This window comes from Archocentrus centrarchus, chromosome 3, assembly GCF_007364275.1.
Source record: "Archocentrus centrarchus isolate MPI-CPG fArcCen1 chromosome 3, fArcCen1, whole genome shotgun sequence".
Lineage (NCBI taxonomy): Eukaryota > Metazoa > Chordata > Actinopteri > Cichliformes > Cichlidae > Archocentrus > Archocentrus centrarchus.
In genome coordinates, this window is record NC_044348.1 from 8,827,626 (window position 1) to 8,854,075 (window position 26,450).

Sequence of the window (26,450 nt, forward strand, 5' to 3'; positions counted from 1 at the left end):
TGTAGTTCAGTAAAATCCAATAAGGGTAGCATGACAGATGATTACACAAACATTATGTAGGAGTGGGTAATGATAATAGGTATTGATTTGTAAATAACTGGACATGATTATCTTGAGCTTATTATATCATATAATTATGCATTATGTTTCTAACTAACTAGGCGGCTCATTCTCTTTCTCTTGATTATACTTTCTTTAAAGTTTTGGGGTCAATTCGAAAGAAAGACATGTGAAATATAAAAGTGAGGTCAGAGGTCAAATGTGACATATCTGGATGTAAACTATAATGTGATATTTAGAATCTGCAGTGTTGCCAATACTAACAACGTCAGCAGAATTTCAAACATATTTTAATGATAAAATACATTTTATGAAAGTTTGTCCTTATTTGACCTTGAAGAAGAGGTCAGAGGTCTGAAGTAACGATATTTAGAATCCCTATATATCATTCCCTACATGCCTATATGTTATCAGTACAAACAAGTGAGAAACAATTTTAAATAGCTCTACATAGCATTATAATCACTTTGACCTTCAGATCTATTGACTCTGAAGGAGAGGTCAGAGGCCAATGTGACTGTATTTAATCAATATCTGTATGTTGACACTACATACCACACGTTAAGTTGACCTTGAAGACCTGGTGGATGTAAGCCAAAGTTTAATACACTTCGACAAAGTTTTATCAGAAGTCATTCAAACTTTTCAAGCTATCGTGTTTACAGACAGAATACATGCACTCATGCAAAGGGGTGGAAAGAGTATCCGTGAATGTGATCATTGTTATGCAATCTTCAATGAATCCTACTTGTTCTGCCTGCTAACCTGATGGTCAATTAGTTACCTAACTAAGAGATGCTTTCTTTTTGTTGTTTTTTTCCTCAGAACAGAATTCACAGGTCAGTGTTTTTGTGGCTGTTTCTTGTTTATATTTAGATCACAAATTAATTTCAGGCTGTAGTGTTGATGGTTAGCAATATGGCTAATGCTAACAGCAGTGCTATTGTACAAAGCAACAAAAGAAAAGATTTACAGACAACCACTTTTAATGTTGATGGTGCCATTTTTGTATGTGTGTTACAAAGATAAAAAGTTAAAGCAAAAATGCTGTCTAATAACTGTTTCAGGATCTCCACAGATGAAAAATGAGGTGGTCTCTGGTGACTTGGTTACAGTGAAGTGAATAAATTCTAACAATAGTTATAGTTATAGTTTAGATAGATAAATCTATCCGACGGTACTATTAGCTAGAACAAACAAAAACAAACAAACAAAAAAACAAAAAGGGATAAACAAATAAATAAAAATTATAACAGTCCAGTCCAGTACATTACATAATACATTATACATTATATCAAAACTTTAGCTCAGGGGTGTCAAACTCAATCATATGAAGGGCCAGAATTAGACACAGTCTGAGTCACCGGCCAAACAGAATTAAAAATCTAGATATGATTAAAAATCATCAATATGATTTGAATGGTCAGAATACAGCAACCTTTTCCTTAAATAAAATATAAAATTATATTTTTCTTCAAAAATGACACCAGGAAAAATGAGAATATTTCAAGCTGATGAAAATTTGCACATTTTTCAGTTAAAAATTGTGATGTGAATTTTTGCGCTTCATATGCGGAAAAACGCTGCATAAACTGCGCAGTGTGTCCAGTTTATCAGCCAAAAGCACAGCTGCAAACACAGCGGTGGAGACCTGCTCGGATTTCCATCCCTGAAGCTGCAGGGACAAAGGTGCCGCCATTTGCGAACTTTTACTGTAAAAACCCTATGTTGGATGTGAAGCAGCTTTCAGAAACTGATTCAATTTTTCCGATAGGACAAATGGTGGCGGAGTTACAGTAATTCAAAATTCCTTTGATCAGCCGGCTCAGCGGTGATACACTCAGTATTAAACAGCTGTTCACGCCAGGTAAGGGCACTTAAATGGTGCCTCAGCGACGATCGCCGGTACTGTCTGTGTTACGGTGCTAATGACGCGTTGTGTCTTCAGGACTTTGCTGCGCAGCGTTTCCTGGTGTGTGAGCAGTGAGCACTGTCAGCTCACCTGTGCAGGTCTCCCTTTGCATCTTCTCCCATAACTGTCCATCAATCCGCTCTTTCCCCGCACATCGCATTCGGGAAAGAGACACATGGTTTACCACCGATGTCAGCGATCAGGTCCTTCTGTTTTCCACTTTTCATTCGGCCATTTTGGAGGTCAGCTAGCTATATGTCACTGTAAAAGTGCTGCCTGCTGATCACTGATCATGAGTCATTGGCAACACAAATGGGATAGCGCACAGGTCTTGGCCTGCAGCAGCTGTTGCAGTGCATTGTGGGATTTGTAGTGTAAGTGGTGGGAGCACTGTTTACCGTGGGCCATATTAATAATAATAGCTATATGAAATCATCTTGCGGCCGTATGAAATTACATCGTGGGCTGGATTTGGCCCGCGGACCTTGAGTTTGACACATGTGGTTTAGCTAGATTAAAGATTATACAAACAGCTCTGGGAATTTGGCCCAGACTGCAGTTCTCATAGAAGAGCACGAAGTGTTTATAAAACATAAAACTCTAAAATACAAGATAGTCCCAGAAAAAAAAAAACTAAATAATGTATTCATGATACTGAGAAGCTCTGCTTTGCATAAAAATCCATCCCTCATTCACTGACTCCACTTTATCTGCATGATGGCTGTGGATTTACTGAGTTATTAGCTTTCACCTAGATTCACCTCATCAGTGCATTTCAAGGAACGAGAAGCAAGTCCTAACAGTCTATAGACTGAGCTGTAATGTGTTAAAATAATGAGCACACAGTTCATAGTGGTATAAATATGAACATGAAATTACAGAAGCTAGTGCAATAAAAAATGCTCTCAAAAAAACAATAATCATTGAAACTGAACAGTAATTTGGAGACAGGACAAGCACTACACTTGAATGAAAATGACGTGTTTAAGTAGCAAACTTTGTCTCATTAGGAACGACCTGTTTTTAGGCAAAGGCTTTGAATGAGTTCTTTAACGAGCTGTTAAAAAGAGGAGAAAATGTATTATGCATTATCTCCCGTTTCATCCTGAGGATCAGAGGAGCACTAGTTTCTGTGGGACATCCAAGTGTTGGTCAAGGATTGGTGCATGTGTGTTTGTCTAGCGTTATGCATTTCTCCATATGTGCCTGCATTAGTTTAAAGTGTATTTGTGTTCAATCTTTTATATACATGTTTGTGACTGCGAAGGAGTCTTCTGGTCTCTTTTCAAAGAGGAGACTCTAAGTAGCAGCAAGAAAAAGACTAACTTGTGGAACTAAAGAATTAAGAAGCACATTACTTGCCTATAGACTAGTTCTTGGTGGTTAAATCTCTGACAGTTCTTCAGCTGCGTGCGTGCATGACACGTTTCCTGCATGTGATAACAAGCAGTCCGATTGTGTGACATCAGTACTGTTCATCAGGTGTGTGACCATGTGGCAATGATAAACATTAACTGTGTAAATGCACAAAGGTTCAGCTGTGGCAGTATCATCCTCAGGATCACTGATTCTGATCCACTGCAAACCATATGGTCCGCTTCACTTTAACACACATGGATTAAATGTGAGGTTTGAATGGCCATGAGCACTTTATGTGTATCTCTAATTTTTTCAGACATATAATAATGGGGGCAAATTTAATTAGCACCAAATAAGTCAAAGTAACTCATTTTTTTGCTTCTTTATTTTTTTAAGTTGCGTAGGATAAGACTTTCTATAATAATGAAGGAATAAACACACACTGCTCTGTCACTATTTTTAGTGTATGTTGTGTGAAACTGGTAAAGAATTCCCTCTCACAGCATCAGATTCACATCATTTGTGTACTCATCAAACTATTTCGTGACCCCGTGTGCCTGTGGATGGGTGCTTGCTCTCCTGGAAGAGTCCACTCTCAGTAGGATAGAAATCATCATGGGCTAAAGGTGATCACTCAGAACAGCTTGTATTGACTTGCAGGGACTTAGTTCATTCAAACCATGCTGGTAAAATGTCACAGCAAAACAGAGCCACCATTACCTCACTGTAGGGGTCAAGTATTCATATTTCCTTCAATGTGTAAACTATCTTTATCTTTCCCCATTTTGTTTTTTGTTTTCCTGCTGTTACCTTTGAAACATTCAAACAATAATTTATAGATGGTGTAGGTTATTTTTTTATCCTCATGAACAAAAAAGTAATTATCAGAATGAGAAGATAATAAGAAGATGACTGAAAAATATTATACTTGTACTTTTGTAACCTAAAAGTACAAGTATAATACAAAACTATGTAAAAAAAAAAAAATTTGCCATTTAGGTGTGCCAGGTCTGTTCAGCATCATCCCCCGCTACCTGATACAGGTGTGCCAGGTCCTGTTGGCTTCATCAAGTGGTGGCCTCCAGCTCGCATTGGAGCAGTTCACAGCCAAGTGTGAAGCGGTGGGAATGAGAATCGGCACCTCCAAGTCTGAGACCATGGTCCTCAGTCGGAAAATGGTGGAGTGCACCCTCCAGGTCAGGGCCGAGTGACCAAAAGAACGAGATCATGGATACAAGCAGCTGGCCTCTCTAAGCGATAGGGCGAAGAGCACAGTCATTTGAGAAGAGCTCGGAGTAGAGCTGCTATGCCTCCACATCAAAAGGAGCTAGCTGAGCATCAGATGCCTCCTGGGTGAGGTGTTCTGGACATGTCCTACTGGGACACGCTGGGGAGATTATATCTCTTGACTGGCCTGGGAATGCCTTGGTGTTTTCCCCGGATAAGCTGGAGGAGGTGTCTGGGGAGACGGAGGTCTGGGCTTCTCTGCTTAAGCTGCTGATCCCACGACCCGGCCCCAGATAGGTGGAAGAAAATGGATAGACAGCTTCCTAATATAGTCACGCTTCACTCCAGATTTACAGCAGTCACAATAAAATTATTTTTACTTATTTATCCTATACTGTAAAAATAATTATTTAAAATTATCTCTATGATATTTTGTTGATGATGTTTGCTTGCATGTAAATTTAGAGTGTTTGTAACAATGCTGTCTTAATGCTAGAGGACAGCCTTCTCCAAGCATCACAGAAAGTTGATATAAAATAATACAACCTCATACAGGAAGATATACCATATATTTAAAAAGTGCAAGTATCATTCATCAGTTATGGTTTCTTTTCAAGTGGTAATCACATTTTACTGGTTGCCAAGTGGTTGTATTCTCAATATTCCTGTATAAAAGCAAGGTTGCATAGGTTATTTTGCAGTTAAATCACTGTCCTATTTGCAAAGACTTTCTGTTTCTGATCTATGAGATTTTGGCTGGACTCTAACTGGAAAGTAGTTAATGCCAATTTCTGTTTAATGTGAATTTCTGTACAAGCAGACAGCAACAGATTTATCACAGTTAATCATTGTATTATCACAAACAGATTGCATGTAATTCCAAACTCGACCACATTCAATTGCAAACTGATAGCAGACTGACTCTGTCTTATTGCAATCTTGACTCACCAAAGTTGCTTTGAAGACAGCATCTGACTGTGAGTGGCTACAGACCTGGTTGCTGTCTTCGAAGCAACATTTCAAAGGCAACAAGATCACAAGTTCATTGGGCTATGGTCGCAGTAATTGTATTCATTCTGTGCTCTCCAACCTCTGTTTTCCCTGGTGTGACTGTGGCATACGTAACTGATTAGGTGCCGATACAAAGGAAAATAATAGGAAATGTGACTTTAACATGTTAACAGGCTATTAATCTGCTATCTCATTTCATCTGTAGGGACTTGGCCTCACTGGAGTAATCTGTTGGGTAAGGCTCAATCACTCTCTCTCTCTCTCTCTCTCTCACACACCACTCACTCACACACACACACACACACACACACACTAGTGCTGAGGAATCCCCTGTAAGTCAAACAATTGGTTAATTGTAATTTCTTGCCACTGTAATTATTTGACTGTGTGGTGATAATTATTAGATCATACAAAGGGAGCAGAATCCGTCAGCATACTGTAATTATTTTTCACACGTTGTATCTGGAACATTATTACTGCAAAAAAAAAAAAAGAAAAGATAAACAACTTGGTTTCCCATTGTATTTCTCCCTGCCACAGCACTTCTGTCTGACAGGTGGTCCAACACTTTGGCCCAGACTGAAATATCTCAGCAACTACTGGATCGATCGCTGTGAAATCTGGTACAGGCATTCGTGATTCCCTAAAGATAAATCACATTGGCTTTGGTGATTTAGTGTCCCCTCCCAGACTACTACCAGATGGACAACTGGGTTCTGAGTGAAAACTTTTAAGATACAATGTCATACCAGTTATTTCAAACATTAATGTTACAATTGTAACAATTAATTGTAACAATTTTGGTCAGTTTTCAACTTTTTACATATGTGATGGCATCAAATAAATAACTTGATTAGAAATCTTTCCTTTAGTTATACTTTTTGTCAAGTATATTACAAAAGATGATAAAAAAAACAGAAAAGACCTCACAGAGCAGCTATCGTGTGCAGACTTTTTATGTTCTTACAGTTCTCAGTGCTCAGCAGGAGTCCATCGTTCCTCTCCTCTCCTCTCCTCTCCTCTCCTCTCCTCTCCCCCTTATAACAGATGTGCTTGCCTGCAGCGTTGAGTTAACACATCTCTGGCCTCTCATCCAGAAGTACATTAGCACACTCATCAAGCAAACCACAGAACACACAGCACACATGCAAAGGCTACACAAACTTGCAAACTGACAATATTATGCTTATATGGCTACTTTTTCCTCTACTCTGGTACTAAAAAGGGTTTAATGATGTCAGAGATTCTTAAAAAAAAAAAAAAGCCTATCTGTGAAGAAAAATAGGCTGCAGTTGTGAGGGTGTGCCCGTTTTTGCCTACAGATATGCATGTGTTTGCGTATAATACAGAAGACAAATGGTAGGAATTTGGTATACTCTGATACAATTGATAGTGAGAGATATACGACTAATTTAGGCAGCTATGGCTCGCTGTCCCACCTCTCAGCAGCCCGCTGTGAAATTGGATTAATTTACTTCACCCTATTGCACCGTATTGGCCGTGAATTTGACCAGTAACAAGTTTCTTTCAGGAGCACAAATTTTTTGCTAGTTTGGAAAGAAGCTTTTAAAAATTTGTCTGTAATACACACTTAAATATTTCAGTTTTGTTACCTGCCTTGCAGAATGCTTGCTCTACATCACACGCACACACACACCACACACACACACCACACACACACACACACACACACACACACCACACACACAAACACACGCCTGCACAGGAGGCTGAGCATGTTGACTTCTTCAAGGCAGGGTTGCTTGTAGTCCATTAGGTTGGTTTGTCTTTATGGCGTGGCTAAGGGTCTTACAAAGCCAATTTGTTTCTAGGAACTCCTTAAGAGCAGCTCAGTCCTTAAAACAAGCACCAGACAACCTCTAACTAAGCTTTTTCTGACTCCATCTGGTTTCTTGTTTTATGCTGATATTCAACTAAGTCTGTGCTTCCTTTGAAAATCATCTGCCATGCTTTGCCCCTAAATCCCAGTGGATACTCATAATCTCTGTGTCCATATTCTGAATACAACAAAAATAAATGGTCACAACATTATTGATATAATTGGCTTCCCATCCTATTTTTGTCATCTGATAATACCAGGCTGCAACAACTGCCAACACTGGTCATTGCAGCTATAAGGTAGTATTAGCTGCTCTGCTGAGCCAGGGAGGAATACCAAAACTTATAGGTGCAAGTAAGCTGTATACATGAAAAGAACTCAGTTTAACTTATATAAATAGATAGATAGTTAGATAGATAGACTTTGTCATTCAAATTGCACCATACAGTACGCATCAGAACAAAATTATGTTACTATTGGAGTAGATCAGAGGAACAGCAGCAGTGATACAGTAGTGCAAGTACAGATAAAGTGATAAAAAAAAAACCCTGTATATGTATAATGCACCCACATGCATACACCCACATACAACACACATGTAAATATAAATATATAGAGTATATGGTACAAAAGAATATATTGCACTGGAGCACCAATGTATGGAGCAAATCAGGTGGGATTTATTTATTTTGATCTCCATTAGCTGTGAAATTACAGCTACTCTTCCTGGAGTCAGTCAACTAGTGCCACTAAAACAATGTCTTCAGAAGCCTTCACCATACCACCAACACAGTGACATAATTTTAACCAAAAAAAAACAAATGAGTATGGGGTGGAGCAGGTATTTTAATTAGTTCAATTCTCATCATAAGAGTATTCATAAGAGTATTCTTAAGAGTATTCTGTATAATGAACAATGCTCATTTGTTATTAACATTTTTTTCCGCATAGTCTTATATTCCCCAATCTCTTCAGCAGATATCTTTTTGTTTCTGTGTGTTCTAACATGACAGCTCCTCCAACAGCACCCCTACCAAATACACCTGTCTGCAAGAGCATCGGCATGGGATTTCTTTGAGCTGCTGAGAGGAAATGACTGTGAGAGATGCAGACAATGAAAGAGTTTCTAAAGCTCTGCAGTAACTGACTGTACAGTACATCTAAAACACTGCAAAGATATCCAATTTCAAGCACATTTATTGAAGTAAAATGAACTGCAACAGTGTGTAGAGAAAGTTGTGTCTTTGATGCTACAGTGAAACTAGGGAAAACAATGGTTGGAGAAGGTACAACCAAAATTATTGTGACCATATGCGATGAACTTATGATCTGATTGCCTTTGAAATGGTTGCAAGATTTTTGCCATTTTTTGCAAATATTTTGCATACACAGAAATTCACATTACCTACTTACATTAGAGTCCAACCAGAAACTCATAGATTTTAAACAGAAATACAGAAATTCCTCCACTAATAGTGATGAAGTTGCTGCATGACGGTGATTTAACTGGAAAATGACACAAGCACTCCAGCAACCTTGCTTTTACATAGGAATAAAACCAGAATACAAAGAGTTGCAAAGAAACACATTGCAGAGGAGTTGCGCAGACTGACTGAGATTGATTGCAAGTGACTGCAGTCACTCTCAGTCAGACTGCAACAGTTTGGAGCTGGATTGCCTCCCACTAGTCAATCACTGCTGTGACCTTGTGATTGAAAATGGTTGCCCAGAAGTTGAGGCTATTGCATGCTTAACTTCTGGGCGATCAGCTGGTTGCTGGAATTGCAGTAGTTGCAAGAAAATTCAATGCCATCACTAGCAACCTCAGAGTTTTCCTAGTTGCAAAGAGGTTGCCGTTCTATGTTTCCTCTAGTGTGACTGAGCCATAACAGCCAAGAGATCATTATTATTTCATTTTCAAAGCAGCTAAAATATTGCACACTATATTGCAGATGTTGCATCTGTTAAGGTATTTTTCTCTTCCCAATGAAAACTAATAACACCAAAAACCAATAGATTTATTTTTCTTGGGTGTAAAACAGAACAAAGAGATCGAATTTGATGAGTTTTTAACAGAGACTATTTGCCTTTTCATACTGATTAATTCTGCATGTTGATTTTCTAGCAAATGATTTCAGTATTATTCTACAGATTACTGTTTCAATAAATTTATATTGTTGGTTGGTAAGATGTCAACAACGGCTACTGAAAGTTACTGAAAGTTGCCAAAGGTCGCGATTTAAGACGTGTTGTTTTGTCAGGAAAGTTCAGATTGCAAACATAATCTGTTTGCACCAGAAAATGTTCAAATTTAGAAAAATCACTGATTATCAAAATAGCTGGCTGCTTCCTTTTCTGTTTGCAGCCGGATGAGGTCTATTCACAGATAAATTACATTTCCTTTAAATTCCTCCTGTAGCAAACAATCTGTGAATCTGTTAATGCAACATTTCCTAAATCTGTATCCTTCTAAAATATTCTCTGCTTTGAATGTGGTGACTTCAACACCTATAATTTAGTTTTATACTTATATTACACAAGAATAAAGGTTTATCATCAGTAGATGTGGAATTACTGTACAGGACACTAGGGATGAACCAACATATTAGATGAATGTATCAGTGTCTGTCTGCATATTTCAGCTGTTCACCTGTTTATCTATTGTGGTTCATCTTTTTTTTTACTTAATAAATGAGAAATGAAGTTATTTTTTAATATGAAGATTTTTGTGGGTTTTTCTCTCGTACAACATTAGAGACAAAAAAACCCCAAAACAAAACAACAAAAACAAAAGAAAAGTGTTTGTACTGTATTGATGCTGGTTATAAGATGGAAACACTAGATTACAGAGATGTCCACTCAGTGTGCTCACAGACACACACACACACACACACACACACACACGGCCGAGAATGATTGCTGACTATGTTGGTCTTTTTTGTTTTGTTTTTTTCGTTTTTGGTCCCTAGCCATCTGTCAAAGATTTTGGGTGAATGGTGATGATGATGGGGTCTCCAGACAGAGATGACAGCAGTTCAGGACAGTTCAGTTTAGCATGTCACAGGAGGCTGGTATACATTCACACAACAGGGTGACATTTATGCATGGACAGAGATTCTGGATCCACACCGGCACATTCACATAGTATCGAGTTTTACTCAACGACTGAGTTGCAATGAGACAAGACTGCCGTGTTTGCTGTCTGTTAATTAGAGGTGGTCTCTATAATGACATTTGCCATTGCTATACTTGATGACAAAACAATCATGCAATGAAGCTCAGTTACCAAAATTCCTTGTAAGATACATGATGTGCTCTTAGATTTGCAACATGCTTCCATGACACCAAAGCAAAGGCTAAAGCAATAATTTGACAATGTGGAAATTTTACTCATCTGATTCCATGGTAGGAATTAGATTCAAAGAACTATACTTCTATTAGCTCTCCAGATTATAACTAGAATGGGTCATCGCTTTTCCTTAGGTACTGCAGAAGAGTACTCAGTACTCATGAGTACCCATCATTAAAGTAATCCTTCATTTTCATATCAAACTACTCTAAAGTTTTGTGACTTCACCTTGCAGGGTATGATGCTGCCATGCTGACAGACATTCAGATAATAAACAGCCACTGTGGGAGCTTCTGCTACAACGGGTCTCTGCTGGAACAATGTTGGCGCTGTGATAATAGACTCACACACATAATTGGCATAATTGCTAAGCTATAATAACATAAACAAGCCAGAGGTCAGTGTGCACAAGTTGAGGAATCACCTCATGAAGCCAGCATGCCAGGAATCCGGTTGGCTGACTGCTGGGTTGTATAGACCTAGAAGTCCAACATACATGTTTTATCAACAGCTGCAATGGCGACAGAGCCACGGGCACTTAAAGCAGAATATTAAATTATATCATGAGGTGGGGAAAGATGAGGCTTTCAGGTTCAGCAGGTTGTGTGTGTGTATGTTATGCTAGTGTGTGTGCATTTATTTCATGTTCAAATGTGTTTATTTTTATATGAAGCTGCATGTGCATGTTTACCAACTAGTATAGGAAGGCTGAACTAAAATTCTGTGTCTGTTTGTGTGCTACTGTGCACGAGGCAGCGGAATCACTTCAGCCAAAATTAGCATAGAGGTAATTGGGCCATGAGAACAGAAAATGACATAAGAGACTCTGAGGAATTGAATAAAATGCACTGTGTGTGTGTGTGTGTGTGTGTGTAAGTTGAGCAGAGTGGCAGCCGGGCACTCTGTTGTCTTGTGCAGATAGTAATAACAACACAGTATGCCATCACATCCTTTTCTCATGCTTTCCCCACATGTCGTGTCCACATGTTTCTGTGGCAACATAAGTGGACATATGCTGACCATATGCTTTAGTCTACTTGTGGTAGTTTGCGTCTATCTCTAGCTCGCTTTCTAACCCTAACCCTTCTGCCTACCATCCTCGCACTGGTGACTGCAATGTCTGTGAATGTTTTCATATTAAAAAAATGACCTAAACTTTCTGTAGATTCTGTGTTAATGCAGGCTTTAATTCATTTTAAATGAGCACAGTGATTCTCATCAGAGGATGTGCTATTTTCACATGTACGCTCACATGCATCTATTAAACATTAGAGAGGGAAGCCTGTTTGTTTCAGCTGAAGCTGCTTACCCAGTGCATACACAGATCATTGTCTTTCTGCTGCACTGATTGGCTATTTTAAATGTATATTTGGAATATGAGTTTGAATGTGAGAACAGTATTTTTTTAATGTAAACTGCTGTGATCTTAAAGTTTAAATAGTTACCACTGCATCAAAAGTGCCCCATAGATAAACTTTGTTCCTAAAGACTTTTTTTTTCAAATAAATGAAATCAAAAATGTGCATTCATCACAGGGTAAAATATTTGGGCTCTAGATAGACCGATGGGGGTGGGGCTGGAAGAGCGACACACTAAGCACATTTGTAGTGGATCTTGCAAAACAGATGCAAACTGAGACAGGAAAACATTTTTATACTGTGGGCTGGATGAACAATTTCCATTCAAGGTACTGGGCGATATCTTGGAGTTTGGTATCCTCTTCTTATATATATCCAGCCTCTGAGTGTAGTTTGTACTCTAGCTTGGCCACCAGGTTGTGAATGTGCTAAACATACTGGCATTGTCATTACAAGCATACTAACATACTGACCTCTGCATTTAACTCAGTTTGTCACTTAAATAAAATACAACCTCACAGAGCAGCTAACATGGCTGAAGACTATGTACAATAAACATATGGATTCATTGTATTTATCATTCATGTCCCCCATGTGTGTTGCATCTTTATGGATACTACTGAGTATTTCTCATAATTGCCCTCCGTGAAACTATCAACGCGTCTAATCTCCTCTCCTCTCCTCTCCTCTCCTCTCCTCTCCTCTCCTCTCCTCTCCTCTCCGCTCCTCCCTCTCCTCTCCTCTCCTCTCCTCTCCTCTCCTCTCCTCTCCTCTCAGGCTTGTAAGTGTCTGTGTGGAAATCAAAGTGCATTAAACATTAAACATGCTGTCAAGAGGCAGAAGACTCTCCATGCTGCTGATGATGGGGAAAGTAGGACAGTAAGGAAAGAGGTATAGATGGAGAGGAGAAAGCAAAGGAGAAGAAAGAGGAGAATGGACACAGGAATGGACAAGATGGAGGGCACAAAAGAAAGAAGGCGGCAAGGAGAGAGTCGCTGAAAAGTGAGACAAGCGCACATAAATCATCACATATTGAATTGGAAGCATCAGAATTGATGCATCTGGCACGGGTTGTGCGTAGTTCGGTGTGAGACAGACAAAACTGTGGCTAGACAGTGTATTCTGATCTGCCACGCGTATTTGAAACCAAATACCTGCACTACTCAGAGAATCACACGCTGAACAGATTAAGCCTGTAGGCCAGTAGCACACTATGAAGTTGGTAAATATCTCTCAGTAGGCACCCTTCCACTGCAGGAACTCAGGGCAGACATTCACAGGAACTACACCTTAATCTGTTGATGTGGAATCCACCAGACTCACGGGGTGACAATAATTGTGGGACAGGTTTCAACCATGATGACACTTCCATGTATCCCAAAACAGTGTATGAATGTAACTATGGATCTGTTACACCACCACAACAATAAAAAAGAAGGGAACAGAGTCAAGTTTTAGGTCACTCGTAGCAGTGTACATCATCTAGTTTCTGATAGATTGCTTTTTTTCAAAAATGGCACTAGATCCTACAGGGGTAGCTCCTGTGGCTGGAGCATGCACAAAACGTGCATTTTTCATCTGTTTCTGCAGCTTTGTTTGTCAGTGGCTTAATAATAAATAAACACCACTGAGACCGCTGAGAATTACAATGTGCTATCAGCTCGCAGTCGCTCTCTCATTCTTCTCATTTTATCTCAAATAAACTCTTTTAGGAACAATGCTGGTTGCTTCAGAAGTGACACTAGTTGCAGTTGTTGCAAAAAAACAAACAAACAAACTGGAGTGTAAAAGCGTATGACACGCATTAAAGAGAAAGGGACTGAATCAGCTGAAAGGTTAAAGCAGGCCTCCCTCTCTGTCCTTTGTTACTATGCAGACTAGCGAGAGATGGAGCAACCTCCTGCTGCCACAGGCCATACTCTCTGAAATTCAAAGTCAAATTTGCTTTAATGGCATGCCACGCAGACACTAGTGTTGCGAGAGCAATACAATATATCCCCACAGTCCAATATGTTCACATTAACATCCCTCCACCTTGTGTGTGTGTGTGTGTGTGTGAGTGTTTGTGTATGTGCATGCGTGCGTGTGTGTGTGTGTGTGTGTGTTTCTGGTATTGTAGCATCCCCAGTTGCATAATTTACTACCATGCAGCTAGCTTGCGTAATGGTAAATTCTGATTGACGGTAGGATAGCTTGCCTTGTGGTTACATGATATAGTTGCTATGTAGAGCATGCCAAAGTTTCACTGGATGTGATGCCACAGCTGCTCACAGGGAAAAAAATGTGGTTTCTTGGAGGTTGCTGGCTGTTGCTTCGTGAAATCAGTCGCAAAGAATGTACTGCACCAAAATGTGCTGTGGTTGCTTGTAGTTTGCACTGAGGGCTAACTAACTACTAACTACTAGCTGAGGGGTAGTAAAGCTTGAAAAAAAATGCGCCGCAAACCGAGAATGAACAACATTCACCTTCAAAGTAAAAATTGTGTTTTACTGTTGCAAACGGTGCATTTCACTTCTAATTTCTGTTGCACTTTTCAATTCAATTCAATTCAATTCAATTCAATTCAATTCAATTCAATTCAATTCAATTCAATTCAATTTTATTTATATAGCGCCAAATCACAACAAACAATCGCCTCAAGGCGCTTTGTATTGTGGGTAAAGACCCTACAATAATACAGAGAAAACCCAACAGTCAAACGACCCCCTATGAGCAGCACTTGGCGACAGTGGGAAGGAAAAACTCCCTTTTAACAGGAAGAAACCTCCAGCAGAACCAGGCTCAGGGAGGGGCAGTCATCTGCCGCGACCGGTTGGGCTGAGGGGAGAGAAAGACATGCTGTGGAAGAGAGTCAGAGATTAATAACAATTCATGATTAAATGCAGAGTGGAGTATAAACAAAGTAAATAAGGTGAATGAAAAGAAACAGTGCGTTATGTGAACCCCCCAGCAGACTAGGCCTATAGCAGCATAACTAAGGGATGGTTCAGGGTCACCTGATCCAGCCCTAACTATAAGCTTTATCAAAAAGGAAAGTTTAAGCCTAATATTAAAAATGGAGTCTATCTCCTGAATCCAAACTGGAGCTGGTTCCACAGAAGAGGGGCCTGAAAGCTGAAGGCTCTGCCTCCCATTCTACTCTTAAGTATCCTAGGAACCACAAGTAAGCCAGCAGTCTGAGAGCGAAGTGCTCTGTTGGGGTGGTATGGGACTATAAGGTCTTTGAGATAAGATGGGGCCTGATTATTCTATTCTATTCTATTAGACCTTGTAGGTGAGGAGAAGGATTTTAAATTCTATTCTAGATTTAACAGGGAGCCAATGAAGAGAAGCCAATATTGGAGAAATCTGCTCTCTCTTTCTAGTCCCTGTCAGTACTCTAGCTGCAGCATTTTGGATCAGCTGAATGCTTTTCAGGGAGCTTTTAGGACAGCCTGATAATAATGAATTACAATAATCCAGCCTAGAAGTAATAAATGCATGAATGAGCTTTTCAGCATCACTCTGAGAAAGGATGTTTCTAATTTTAAAAATATTGCGCAAATACAAAAAAGCGGTCCTACATATTTGTTTAATATGTGCATTGAAGGACATATGTTGGTCAAAAATGACTCCAAGATTTCTCACAGTGTTACTGGAGGCCAAAGTAATGCCATCCAGAGTAAGTATCTGGTTAGACACCATGTTTCTAAGATTTGTGGGGTCGAGTACAAGAATTTCAGTTTTATCTGAATTTAGAAGCAGGAAATTAGAGGTCATCCAGGCCTTAATATCTTTAAGACATTTCTGCAGTTTAACTAATTGATGTGCGTCATCTGGCTTCATTGATAGGTAAAGCTGAGTATCATCTGCATAACAATGAAAATTGATGCAATGCTTTCTAATAATACTGCCTAAGGGAAGCATGTATAATGTAAATAGAATTGGTCCTAGCACAGAACCCTGTGGAACTCCATAACTGACCTTAGTGTCTGAAGAAGACTCCCCATTTACATGAACAAATTGGAGCAAATCTATTAGATAAATATGATTCAAACCACTGCAGTGCAATACCTTTAATACCTATAGTATGCTCTAATCTCTGTAATAAAATGTTATGGTCAAATAAAATGTTATGGTCACAGCTTTGCTACCGTTTGCTGAGCAGCTGGGGTTTTGCAGACATGTTTCTAGCAACAAAAGCAATCACAAAGAAGTTTTTTTCAGGGACCCAAAATGGCATACAAGTTAACATCACATGGTTACTAGTCACATGACTAGCAGTCTCGTGACTGCAAAACCTTAACACTTCAATTTGTGGCATTTAAATTGTCATTTTAATTTAGTGAAACATGGCAAGAATTGTCATATCATACCAACATCAAACTCACACAGTTAGTCAATTGACAGGAAACCACTTTGTGACTATATTGATCAGGTACTGGTACTTACAGTATAAAGCACTTTTTAACTCTGAGTACTCAGAGCACTTTTTACTACAAGCCACATTCACTTAATCACATAAACATTCATACAGTGCTTCATTCTATGCTTTTAAGTGCTTTCTATCACTCACACAGTCACACTGATAGATGCATCAGAAGCAATTTGGGGCTGAGTGTTTTGCCCAAGGATACTAGGCCATGCAAACTGGAGGCGATGACTTTCTGATTGGTAGATGACCCAGTTCAATTAAGTGAATTGTAATTAACATCTTTAAAATCAATGACTCCAAATGTTCTCCACCTTCAGCCACCAAATAGAAAAACAAACTGAGTATCACTAAGCCTCAGACTGCCAGTAAGACACTTGAAGATGGCACCCAGAGTGCCAGCATAGCACAGGCAGTCGTTACTCCCATCTGACATCCCGATAGCCAACAGTGAAAATAACCCTCAGCCTCAAGTCCTGTCTGCATATAAAGTGATATCCCTTTTGTTGCTGACAGTTAGTTGCTAGTGGATATTCCAAGCTTGTGTGCTGAGGTAACACTCTGGTATATTTCACACCCTGTCACATGTCAGTCAATGGAAGTGTTCTTCTCCTAGTTGCACTCACCTCAAAGTTGAGAGTAGTTTAACTCGATAAATGCTCACTTCACATCACCAGCTATTGTTTGGTCTGTGATTGATTACAAGTCACCAAATTTCACGACATTCTGTGGTCTCTGCTAGTCTCTTCCTGTACAAACACCCATATGCAATATCAGTACATTTCATTTGCATTAGTTTTGTGACATGAGATTCCACTACATGATTGGCTTATCCCTTAGTCCATATGTACAGAAGAGGAGTAGCGTGAGCAGATTATCAGAGCAGCAGCAGTTTCAGTCCTCTGTGCTGAGAAGCAGCATCGAGCTGTAGGTCACCTGCTTTTTTGTCAGGCATTATCAAACAAAAGAAAGTTGTACAATTGCAAATTAATACCATGTACTAGTGCAAACAGATGATAACCAGGGCAGACATGTTTTGATATATGTCTCACACAACACAGGCAGTCTGAACACCATCTAAATACTGCCCACTCCTATGTACAGAATCAATCCAAGTTAGCACCATATTGACTGCCTTGAATCTTGATACACTCCACCATCAGGTGGGGAAACTGTTGTCAGTGACACAGAATCATTGGCTGGGTTTAAACAGAGATACTTACATCCTCTGGGTTATTGCTGCAGTTTAAGAGCATGAGAGTAGATAATAGGTCTTTTGAAAGCTGCATAAAAATAGCAAAATATTGGTGCTCATCCAGTGAGCATTCTCCAGAGGGAAGTCACACTCTCCCTGCAACCAATCTGAAGTCAAAGAGCATTTTGTTAGTTTTCTTTGAAATACGCCAAATTAGCTCTATCCCTGCCACTGACAAGTTATTCTGGCACTAAATGTTTTTGCATTATTTGGTACTGTAAAAAGCAAAGTTCTGTTCTTTCGATATGCATTAGAGGGTACTTTTGGCTGGTTCCTTATTTTCAAAAGGGTCTGCATGTTTAATTTGGTGCAGATTTTCCCCTTTCTGATGCAAACCTCCCATTTATTCAAGCTTAGGACTGGCACTAGGATTTACGCTAGCTTGTGACTCCCTAAGGCTGGGTTTGTGTCTCCTCCTAGTCTCAAACCAGGGATCTTTTACATGTAAGGAAGCCATGGGGCCACTTCCTGTGATATGCACATTCACAGAAAAATAAATGTCTGCATAATAAGAATATGATCACAAATGATGGCAGTGGCTGGTAAATTCAAAATAACACGCTGGTGGGAAATTAAATATCTAAGGATCAAAAAGGGCAAAACATTACAGAGGACACCATTGTTTTATAGGAAATAAAACTGGGCAAGATATGTTTACAAAATTTTTTAGCCATGTTAAATTGTGTGATGGACAATTCAAGAATTGTACTACACTCTGGCACCGGCATTTCTATACAACAGAAACTCAAATGAGGATGAAGAGATGTACGGTGTTCCCAGTCACTGCAATAAAGCAGAAATTTCCTATACTGTATTTAAAAGGGAGCGTGGGCTCTGTTTTACAGTGAATTTACACACTGCTCAAAAAAAATAATTAAAGGAACACTTTGAAAACACATCAGATCTCAATAGGAAAAAAAAAATCATGCTGCATATCTATACTGATATGGACTGGGTAATGTGTTAGGAATGAGAGGATCCCACATTGTTTAATAGAAATAGAAATTATCAACCTACAGAGGGCTGAATTCAAAGATACCCTGAAAATCAAAGAGAAAAAATTAGGCGGCCGGCTAGTTCTTTTTTGCACAAATTTCATTACAGCAACTAAAAACAATACTCAGTAGCTTGTATGCATGCCTGACATGGTGTCCTGGGGGATCTCCTCCCAGATCTGGCCGAGGGCATCACTGAGCTCCTGGACAGTCTGAGTTGCAACCTGATGATGTCAGATGGAAAGAAACATAATGTCCCAGAGATGTTCTATTGATTTAGGTCAGGTGAGTGTGGGGGCCAGCCAATGGTATCAACTGACTGGCCCCCACATCTTCCAGTAGCGTAGAGTCTGATAGAGGGTCCAAGGATTATATTCCGATACCCAGTGGCAGTCAGGTCATGCTGAATGATGTTACAGGCAGCAAAACCTTCTCCACGGCTTCTCCAGACCCTTTCATATCTGTCACATGTGCTCAGGGTGAACCTGCTCTCATCTGTGAAAAGCAGAGGATGCCAGCCGTGGACCTGCCAGTTCTGGTATTCTGTGGCAAATGCAGTTGGGCTCCATGGTGCTGGGCAGTGAGCACAGGGCCCACTAGATAACACTGGGCCCTCAGGCCACCCTCATGAAGTCTGTTTCTGATTGTTTGATCAGAGACATTCACACCAGTGGCCTGCTGAAGGTCATTTTGTAGGGCTCATCCTTTTCCTCTTTGCACAAAGGAGCAGATCCTGGTCTTGCTGATGGGTTAAGGACCTTCTATGGCCCTGTCCAGCTCTCCTGGAGTAACTGCCTGTCTCCTGGAGTCTCCTCCAGACACAGGAAACCTTTTGGCAATGGCACATATTAATGTGCCAACCCGGAGGAGTTGGACTACCTGTGCAACCTCTGTAGGATCCAGTTATTACCTCATGCTACCAGTAATGACTCTGACCCTAGCCAAATGCAAAACTAGTGAAAAACAGTCAGAAGAGACGAGGAGGGGAAAATGTCAGCTGCCTCCACCTGTAAAATCATTCCTGTTTTGGGGGTTGTCTCATTGTTGCCCCTCAAAGCAGCTGAAAATGATTAACAACCTCCTCTGCTACTTAACTGACCAGATCAATATATCCCAGAAGTTTAACTGGTTTAATGTTATACTCTGATTAAAAAGTGCTCCTTTATTTATTTATTTATTTTGAGCAGCATATGATAGCCTGCATTGCTTTATGAGCAGCATTTTGTCTTTTGTCTTGGACATCTTAAAATTCCAGCACATAAAAGGTAATAACATCTCAGATTCTCTGATTTAAAGGATACTAAGGGGCCAGAAAGGGTAAAACAGCATTTCACAAGAGAGAAGCCCTAATTGATGGCAGAAGCACAGCTTATATTTTATGTCTTGACTGGATATGGGGATAAGGAAGCACAATCCACTCAACAAATCAATGTTAGAGGATTTTCTGCACTCAACAAGTATATTAGACAGACAGGTTTCTGTGTTTAAAGCTGCTTGTGTCAGGTTTGAAGAGTTTCCGTTGTGGAGGGCTGAGTTTACTGTTACGTTTGTGAGCAGTGAATGTACAGTGTCTTGAATAAAAATTCAAATGTCTCACACAGTTTTAAGAGTCCATGTGGCAGTGAACATATTTTTGGTGAATGTGAGACAACAAAGCCTTATTCATCCAGATCTGAGGCAAATAAGAGTGAACAAAGGAACACAGTAGAACACTTTCCCATGTAATAAAGACATGGCCGCCTTAGGGACACACATACTCAGAGGTGTGTGTGTGTGTGTGTGTGTGTGTGTGTGTGTGTGTGTGTGTGTGTGTGTGTGTGTGTGTGTGTGTGTGTGTGTGTGTGTGTGTGTGTGTGTGAGAGGGTTATATCTGAAAAGAGGGGCTTCATGTTCCTACATCAGGCCCCAAGAACATTTTATTGTCCCCACATTATGATAACATGCAGCAGTGATGAGTCCCAGTGTACAAAACTGGCCTAAAATCTCTGAAATGATGCTCTAAAATCTTAAGACGTATACTGAAGGCACTGCAGAGAACATAAATAATATGTAGCTGCTGCACAGTACGCTCTGTTACAGTGAATTGCAGAGTCTCTCATCGCTGCCAATCAGGCGTATTTTTTGTATGAGATCCGCGTACGCTGAAATTAATGCGACGCCTGAACATATAGGCATGATCTTTACATATTTACCCTGCAACAGGGACATCTGGATTCATTACTGATGCTGTGTTGGTGCCGCTGCATGTGGAAAGGGTGGGTTTGGCGCACGGGGAGTCGTCTACGAAAACCCCATCTCTCCCTCTCACACACACACACACACACATACACACACACACACACACACATACACAGACGGGCACGCACGTATCTCAAAAGCCTTTTTTAACAGATACTCGAACCTTAACTTCATGTAGACTAGTCTATTCACACCCTCTCTGAAAGGAGACAGCCTTTTGGGGACAGGGAAACACGGCTTGAACATGCTTCAGGTGTGCGCTACCCGCAGTAACGAGACTGCGATGCTGAGCCAATGCAGCGGCAACACACGCCCCTCCGCTCCGCTTCTCGTTGCCTGCCTGTCAACACACACACACACACACACACATACACACACACACACCAACTCCCCTCCATGTCGAAGGACACACACACACACGCACGCACGCACATCCGAGTCTCAAACGCCAAATATATGAGCAGTCAACACATCCTGCACTGTGAAAATGCATCTGGACGGTCAAATGTGCAAACGCACTCGTGTGACACATTTCAATGGGGGATGTGAGCGCGGCCGCGTCTACGGCGGGCGTGCGTGCAGCTGGGTTAAAAAAAATAATAATTTTGAGGTAGGGACCCTTCGAAGCATTAAGGCACACATGGATATTAACGCATAAAAAGCCACAAAACTCAAGTGTAAATCATGGGGTGAATTCTTTTTTTTTTTTTTTTTTTTTTTTCTGATAGAGGATATGCACATGTGTTCGTCTACTTACGCACTGCCTCCTTTTTGGGGTCTAGGGCACTGGCAGTCTGCTGTATCTGGCCTATTTTATTCTGGAGGACCCAGACCCGTTGGTTGGTGTTAATGATGTCGTTTTCCAGCTCCTGAAATAAGGAGCAGGCGTGTCGGGCCAGGTCGGAGAGCTGTCGCAAGGTCCGGGAGAGAACCACATTACTGATGGCACACAGGTCCTCGAAAAGCAGACCTTCATCATTGGGGATCGGGTGCCTGCACAGAAGCTGCGGCTCCACAATCCTTTTGGCGAATGGCATTTTGCACGCCAAAAATAATAAGGGTTGTAAGCCAAGTGTAAATTCCCACTGCCTAGAAGAAAAGGGTAAAAGGGTAAAACAGACAACATCCAAATATATAAATCCACGAGAAGCCCGTTGAGGTTCAGGCCGTCTGCGCGTTATCCCCGGGCGTCAATCCAAAGTTCCCAGATTCTCCTTGAGATCCTCCATCCTGCTGCTGGTTTCTGGGGATCACTCACACTCCCGCTCACACACTCACACACATGCACACACATGCAGGACACAGCTAAGCCCAGGTCAGTGGTGTGAGGATGCGTGTTGAGTCTGCGATCATGGGTTGCCTCCGTCCAGCGTCAAACCAGCCGAAGCGAAAAGGAAACGCCGCTGAGACATTTCAAAATAAGAAACTGGGTCAAGCGAAATGAGGGAAAATCATGGAAGAGGCGTCCGCAAAATCGATGGTACTCGCACAGGATATAGAGATGGACAAAACATACAACAAAAACGTTTAAAAAACATGTCTTGCAAAGCTCCTTTTTTAAAATACACAAATATTGTTTCACGACCGGGCTGCAGATATTGAGCTTTTATTTTTTAGGCCTGCCCTTGTTTTTCCGGCCTTATTGTGGCAATTCTTCTGGTAATTGATGCAACCTGCCTCCATGGCCTGAAGTACATCCAGGCAGAGAAGATGAGGGAGAAGACTGAGGTAAAACCCGGAGATGTGGATGTGAGTAGACAGGGAATGCTCATGAGAATCATGATCAGTCGTGATCAGTGTCAGGAGACACTGACAGTGGAATATTTTTGAATGATATGGATTATTATTATACCTGGAGTGGTGGCCTAGGGGAGAAGAAGAGGGTTTGTCACTGAGAGGACCCTGGTTCAAATCCTCGGGCTGGCACTGTGGGTCCCTGAGCAAGCCCACCCCCCCAGGTTGCTCCCCGGGCGCCCTTTGGCTGCCCCCTGCTCCATGCTGTGCTGTGTGTACTACATACTCCATGTGTGTGATGGGTTAAATGCAGAGAATGAATTTCACTGCATGTAAATGTATGTGACAAATAAAGCTCCTTCTTCTTCTTCTTCTTCTTATTTGGCCTAAATGCAGGTGATCAGGTTAGACTGGGGAAAACACACTATTTTCAAGATGCTAGGGACACAAGTTTATATGGATCTAATTTCAAAGAAGTCAAACTCACCTTAATTAATAAAATTTCCAGTGTTATGCAAATAGTCCACATAATGTAATCGGTCACAAAAACAACTTTTTCTAATTTTATTTTAAACTTAAATAACTAACATAACTAAGCAAACAGAAAAAAAATGATTATTTACGTCAGGTATATACAAAATCATTAACTGAGCTAATAACATGTTTAAATACTGTAGAAAATAACACTTGTGTCTGATTTTTAACAGAACTTTCTGCAGAACTCTCTAAACCCGACTATAGCTGGAAGTAGGTGGTTCATAGAGGAAGCTGGACAGGATCACTTCTGTGCTTTTTGTAGATAGTGTGGTTCTTTTGGTTTCATCAGGCAGTGACTCCAGCTCGCACTGGGGTGATTTTTAGCTGAGTGAGAAGCAGATGGGATGAGAGCACCTCCAGTTCTGAGGCCATGGCTCTCAGCTGGTTTACATTCCCACCCTCACCTATGGGCACAGATGTTAGATGTTGACTAAAAGAATGGGATTGTGGATGAAAGCTGTAGAAATGAGCTTCATCCATAGGTTGTCTGGGAGCTTGGTCATTAGGACGTAGAGCCGCTATTCCTCTACATCGAAAGGAGCCAGTAGATATGGTGCAGGCATCCTCCTGGGCACCTTTCAAGTGAGGTGTTTTGGGCGTCTCCTAACAAGAGGAGGCCTCAGGGCAGGGATTACACCTTTCAGGTGGCTTGGGAACACCTGGGTATTCCCGCATAAGAGTTGGAGGAGGTGGGTGCAGCTAAAGAGGTCTGGGTATCTCTGTGCAGACTGCTGCTCCCACAACCTGGACCCGGATAACCAGCACTGAATGGATAGATGGATGGGTTGTATATTTAATATCCTGAGGGAGTGCACTGATTGTGAAGGGAAGTCTTACTTGTATTTATTATTATAACCTTGTGTGCGAAATCATGTTTAGTTGGTAGTAAACTGTACTTCCTACTAGATGAAGAAGATGGTATTGTTATTTCCACGTCAATCGCACCTGTGTGTACAGTTATGCTCTGATTTTTTCTGACATAAAGGCAAAATAAATGCACACAAAGACTGAAGCCCATGACTATAGATAATGCAGACATAGTCGCTAATGACCATAAATTCATAACCTACAAAATGAAATTGAATGACTATACCACATTAAATAATGCAGTGCGCACTTCACTGCCAAGCATCCGCTCATGACACACTGAACTGTAAACTTCTCTAAAATGTTTAACTACTGCAGGATTGTGTGCTATAGCTAAACCATGTCCAGTGAACATATTTTTTTGCTGAATGTGAGTTTCCAGGATGCTAAGCCTGGCCGTTGTCTGTTTCATTCACAGTGATTAGCCTATAGCCTCTAGGCTCAGTCTGTAAATAGACATGTCTGCAGTAAACTTGCTGTTGCAGCAAATTTGAGGCAGTGCAGATTAACAGTAACCTGTCACGGGCCTCTCTCTGAGCTGCCATGAGGACAAGCGTGCTACAGTAGTTCCGTATCCAGTTGTGCATTATATCCCAGCAAACATCAGCAGGGATCATTTATAATGAGACAGACTTTTTCCCGTAATGTAAACACTCACACCTTCTATCCGCTTTTTTAATTAATTCATGGCGTGAAGATTAGTTCAGTCTATTAGACATTTGAGAAATATTAAGATGGGGGGGGGGGGGGGGGGGGGGGCTATGTGAGAGATCACCAAGTGAAGTCTCTCAAATCTGCAGAGTCAAACATCTTATTAGTTGAAGTCACAACTTTGTCATAAAACGGGTTACTAGATCATGTGGTTTCCCTCCATAATAAGTCTTTCTTGTGTTTTTTAAATTATCACCTGGAAAAATGTAGCTCTACTGTGTGCACCATGTGTCATAAATTATATATACATTCCATGGTCTGTGTGTGTTTTTGTGCTATCTTGAAAAAATGCGTTTCTGGAGATACCTGCAGTATTGAGAACTAACACGAAAGCATATTCAAGTACTTTGGCAGGTTTGTCAACATGATAGTGTTACAAATTCGCAAGAAACAGTTACAAAAAAGACTAAGCACTGTAATACCATCTGATTCCACAGGAAGGCACTGTTGCACCAGTTTTTCCAGGTATACAAAACAGGTGCATTACCTTCAATTTGTTGCTAGAAACGTAGAAACGTCAATTGAGATAGTAGCGCTTTAAAGGCACGAAAAAAAATAATCTTTCCTCAGACCATGCTGCCTCAACCTGAGATGCTCCAAAGTAATTTCTTCAAATTGCAGCCTTCGATGTAACAATTCTGACTCACTTTTATCCTGTTATTTTACTGAGGTTTTAGTAAATTATTGATTGGTTTGTAGCAGAGATGGCCAGAGAGTATTAAATAATCTTTGGTGTTAGTAATAAACATAAATATGGCAGTAAACTTTATCCTCATGGCTGATTACTTATCAGCATTTAGGACCTAACAATGCATGACTTGCATTTTATCATGTTCTTGGAAATTCGTCACCAATAGATAAAGTGGCAGACTCATCTAAAGCTATTGTGTTCTGTTTTCCTTTACAAACGATCATCTTTATATTTGAAATGACACCAGAAAAGGACCTGTGTGTGTATGTATGTATTTATTTAATGATTGCTATTTGGAGTCCTCATTTAAAGAGGCATATAAAGCCAATTAAAAAATATAAAATAAATGACACAAAATGATTCAAAATGAATAAATTATTCATCACTTGTCAAAAAGACACAAATAAAAAACCAAGAAAAGGAGGAGTCAAGACTAAAATATTTACTCATTATTTATTGTTTTGATTAGCTTGTAGGGTGTTAGGTCTAATATAGTAAGGTAATAATAAAGAATGAAGTAAAACAGTGTTATACAGAATCAAGATGCACCCGATTAAAATTGATTTCTTGTTCATAAACCAGCCCTTTCAGTTCCAGTCAAAGTATTTTGAAATGCATTTGAGGAAGTGTCCCTATCAAAAGAGCTCACTCTGTGCACATGTAAGTGACTGTACATCTGTCAAAGATCCTGATAATATATCAAAGTGTAGCACAGACTTCCCCTTTTGTGAAGACTGCCCACTGATGTTCACTGTCTCTCTGAAACATTGTGTCGATAAATGAAAACTCAGCAGTGTTATGGCTCTACTGTCCAAAGGCCAAGGCTACACAAAAGGTTAATGAAACTGTGTAACAGAGCCCTTCCCTCTCAGTGAGAGTTTGTCTGTGTGGAGCT

General features: G+C 40.4%; 1 protein-coding gene across 1 annotated transcript in view; it reads right to left on the minus strand.

Moving 5' to 3' along the window:
• The window catches only part of nhsb (Nance-Horan syndrome b (congenital cataracts and dental anomalies)), a 64,817-nt gene extending 42,618 nt beyond the window's left edge, over positions 1-22,199 (minus strand). The window contains exon 1 of the mRNA XM_030723583.1: positions 21,773-22,199. Coding sequence (XP_030579443.1) covers positions 21,773-22,052 — 280 coding nt within the window. The 5' untranslated portion in view covers positions 22,053-22,199. The remainder of the gene's footprint in view (positions 1-21,772) is intronic.
• Positions 22,200-26,450: the final 4,251 nt, after the last annotated feature.